General features: G+C 33.6%; 1 protein-coding gene across 1 annotated transcript; it reads left to right on the forward strand.

The window, feature by feature from the left end:
* LOC104750179 (thionin-like) lies at positions 362-1,241 on the forward strand. The gene is made up of 3 exons (XM_010471937.2): positions 362-730; positions 810-887; positions 990-1,241. Exons 1-3 carry the CDS (start codon positions 553-555, stop codon positions 1,166-1,168), a joined length of 435 nt encoding a protein of 144 aa, XP_010470239.1. The 5' UTR covers positions 362-552; the 3' UTR covers positions 1,169-1,241.

Below are 4,265 nucleotides of genomic sequence, written 5' to 3' on the forward strand. Positions count from 1 at the left end.
TCTACAGAACATTAATTAAAATAAAACTTCAATATTGGTAATCCAAACCAGATTAACAGAGTTTACAATTAAAGGTAACTTCAGAGATTAATGTTCTAGACGAGCGAGACAATTCGCCTTCAAAACATTCAAAATAATCAATTTAATTGGTCCTCACAAAGCATTCAAAATTTATATGAAAGCTAAACCACAAGAGAATTGGAAACGTATAACACGTTTTGTAACCAACCTTTTGTCCCTTCCAATGAATAAAGCCAAAGCCAAAATCTTATCCGAGATTCTGGTTCTTACAATGTACGTTTTAAAACCATTCATTTACTCACCTTGATCCTTAGGATGAATTCACACAAAATTCATGTCATCCAACTAAGTACGAAAACGTAACTGGTAAAGAGTATGGTTAAAATTTAACTATTAGATGCAAAAGAAGTAATTCACAATCACTGAGAAAATAGGAAGGATTCACATGATCTTTTGAAATAGTAAATATCTACACAGTAATTCATGTCATTCAAGTAACAACGAAATATTACACAGCTAAATAGTTTGTTCATGGCACAAATTCAAGTGGAGGCAAAGAGTTGCTGCCCGTCTACGACTGCTAGAAATATCTATAACGTTTGCCGTTTGGGGGGAGGCTCCCGACCAATGTGTGCATCTCTCAGTGGATGCAAAATCGTTAACGGCAAATGTCCTAACGGATATACACATGACACTCTCCAAAGCTCAGGTAAATATTTTTGTATCAATTATGTTAATTGTTACCATGTTTCATCAATGTTTAATTTTTTTTTAATATTTTACTCAAGGTGATGCTGTCAATGAATACTGTAAGTTGGGATGTACATCTTCTGTGTGCGCTGCCATAGAGACACTCCAAAGCTCTGGTAAAACGAAACATCCAAGCTCATAAATTATAATATTATTATTTATCTTGGAATGGTAGACAAGAGAATGCTAACCCATTCTATTATTGTTTCGGTGAGTAGATGCGAGTGAAATTGTGAATGGTGCCGTAACACAATGCGCAAATGCATGTTCGACTTTCTGCACCAAGGGCTCTTCAACTGTAGTTGAGTGTTATTTTCCTGTTTTCAATCATTTGTATGTATTTGAATATAAGTTAATTCCAGTTTGTGTATGTGTCATAGAAGTTTGTCAATCCTAGATTGTACATGACTTCTAATAAATAAAAAGTTTGTCACTTTAATATTTATTATTATTCCACCGTTGCTACAAAATTCTTGCCCTGCACGTCACTGTCTTATAAGGAGGTCATATCTATTTTTCTGGCCAAACCAGAATCCAAAAGAATTATTACATTGAAGATTACACATTTTTTTTAAAACAATCAAACTGAATCAAAATATCCACTAGATTAGAACTTAGTGATGTAGGTGTGATGTCATGTAAATATGATTTTTGAAGCATATTTGCTGCTATAATGGGAAACCTAGCTCTTAGAGATAAACGTAGATTAAAACGTAGAGGTTCCCATATTTTATCCTATGAGCCTTATTAATACACTCAGTCCAAGGAGATTATTAATTTGATATTGGCAGATAATAACCACGTCAGATTCGACTGAAACATTAAGATTGTCAATCCTAGATTGTACATGACTTCTACTTACTATCATCTAAATAAAGAATTATGTGTCCTTCTCGATCATTTTAAAAGGAGAAGAAAGATTACATAATATTAAGGGTTTTTGGATAAAGGAAGTTATATGCATAATTGATATATCATGATTTAAGGTGTTTTTAACCATGATATAAGTTTTATTTATAGAGTTTTTTTTATATTTTTAGAGTTTTTTTGAGTTTTTTGCAGGTTTAGGTATGTCTTGAACTTATCTGTAGATTTTAGAGTACTTTGGAGCATCTAGAGAAGTTAAGCCTATTAGGAAGAATGAGATATTGGACTTTCATATTTGATTAAATCTTGGGTATATTGTTTACTCAGGCATTACATATGTTTAAAAAAGTTTTTAAGTGATGGAGTTCACATTATACAATATAAAATTTATAGTAAACTGTTAAAAGAAAAAAATATATATATTCATTCGATTAAATCTATATTGTCGTCAACAGTTTTTTTTTATTGTAGAATTATATAGCCGAGAGACAAAAATTATAGTAGCAACGATCCATGATACGGATCGAAAATTTTATATATAGTCAATACTGATCAAGAGCTTGAGAGAAAAAAAATTAGAGATACTATTCACCGTAAACAAATAAATCTAAATTTGCTAATAATTAAAAATAAAAAAGTGACACTAACCTTTTAGATCTTGATGGTGTCAAGTGGCAACTGTCAAGACTTCTCCTCTCACCGATGTTTAGAAAGAAGTGAGATCCTATGAGTTTTTAACTCTTCAGACCTACAAAAGTAACTAAGTCTCTGCATCAGTGTTTTGGAGTCATCGTAATTATCTTATTAAATAAAATTATGTTACAAGACCTACTCGGAAGGCTCGTAAAACAAATAAATACTTTGGTACTTTTGGAGTCATCGTGATCCAACTAATCCGAACCAAATTATAACATTTATGCTGTAGTTGGGAATATTTCATATAGTCAAATTGTGTTGGATTTTCTGAAAACGACAACTATTTTCAATCTACCAAAAATTTAAGTTTCTCTTGATAGAAAACCTTAATTTCACGGATATTGTCTAATGGCAAGCTTTACAAAAGCAATTTTAAAATGATAAAACCAAAAGCCAGTCATAAAAAAAAGACTCCTTAAAGGAGTCGTCCGCTACGTTTGTTGGAACATGGTTTTGTTTTTATCTTTTTCTTATATTATTTTCTGTTTTTATATTAAACACAAATTATTTATCATCAGTTTCTTCGAAATTTGTCATTCTCTTTATTTTTAATTTTATTCCTCTTCTTCTTTGACACAGATAACTTATAAACTTGTACTTCATTAATTTCATAATTTTATTTATATTTTTTTGTCAACAAGCTAATATTTTTTTAACAATAGTACTATAAGTAAACGGAAGCCCATTAAAGCTTAGTCAACACTCTCAAGTAAAGACTAGGTTGATTATACGTGCAACACCTCCTTTGCTCCATAACAAATTTGGTGTCTTATAAGATACTTTGAGAAACTTTGAGAAAACTTGATTCTTTATTATAAACACAGATACACCAAATTTGTCTTATAAGATAAGGATGATGACTATTCTGCATAACTATCAGCAATGACTCATCCTATTCTAGATTGTTCCTTTTGCTTATATATAAGACATTGTATTGCCAATGTATAAGATAACCTAAGTTTATAATAAAGAATCAAGTTTTCTCAAAGTTTCTCAATTTATCTTCATGGTATCAGAGCCATTCTAACCTTAACAGGTGTTTCAATGGCCGATTCCTATCCTTTCCCAAACAATATCCATGTCTCAAGCACTGTCACAATCAAGCTTCTTTGGAAGACACAGTTTGAATCTCTGTTATCTTGCTAGAAACTCATCGGCTTTCGGCGCCGTAACAGGACCACCACGATTCATTTCCACTCGCACCGGTGGCACAACCACGTAAGCTCCCAACCCTTGCTTTGAAGCTTAGTTCTGCACAGACCAACTTGTCCGTTCTTGGCTATTTGGCACTCTGTCCGAAGAAGTCCTCGGGTATGTTCACAATCTCTCAACCTCTAGAGATTTATGGATGTCTTTAGCAGAAAACTTCAATAAGAGTAGCATAGCTAGAGAGTTTACTCTTCGCCGTAGCTTGTGGGTTCTAAAGAAAAAAGACATGATTTTTGCGGCTTACTGTAGAGAGTTTATTGTCATTTGTGATGCTTTAAGTTCCATTGGGAATCCTATTGATGAGTCCTTAAAGATCTTTGGCTTTTTGAATGGCTTGGGTCGTGACTATGATCCCATCACGACTGTTGTTCAAAGTTCTCTAAGCAAGGCCTCACCTCCGAGCTTTGGTGATGTTGTGTCTGAAGTTGAAAACTTTGACACCAAGCTTCGGTCCTATGATGTTCCTGAGTCTGTTACGCCTAATCTCGCCTTTCAAGCTCAACAAACTGGTCATGGAAATCAATCTCGTGGCGGATATCGTGGTAGAAGACGGTTTTCACGGCAGAACAGGGGACGTGGAGGTTACTCTTCAAGGGGTAGAGGTTTCTCTCAACACCAATTCAATCCTCGAGCTTCTGGAGAGCGCCCTATCTGTCAAATTTGTGGACGTACTGGCCATATTACGTCTGATTGTTGGAACAGATTTGATGAAAAATATCAAC

This window comes from Camelina sativa, chromosome 16 (assembly GCF_000633955.1).
Source record: "Camelina sativa cultivar DH55 chromosome 16, Cs, whole genome shotgun sequence".
NCBI classification, from domain to species: domain Eukaryota; kingdom Viridiplantae; phylum Streptophyta; class Magnoliopsida; order Brassicales; family Brassicaceae; genus Camelina; species Camelina sativa.

Bases quoted from the DNA above. Each gene is read 5' to 3' on its own strand.
- LOC104750179 (XM_010471937.2), top strand. From the start codon at position 553: ATGGCACAAATTCAAGTGGAGGCAAAGAGTTGCTGCCCGTCTACGACT. The intron at 731-809 runs GTAAATATTTTT...ATTTTACTCAAG, and splicing joins TGACACTCTCCAAAGCTCAG to GTGATGCTGTCAATGAATAC. The intron at 888-989 runs GTAAAACGAAAC...TTCGGTGAGTAG, and splicing joins AGAGACACTCCAAAGCTCTG to ATGCGAGTGAAATTGTGAAT.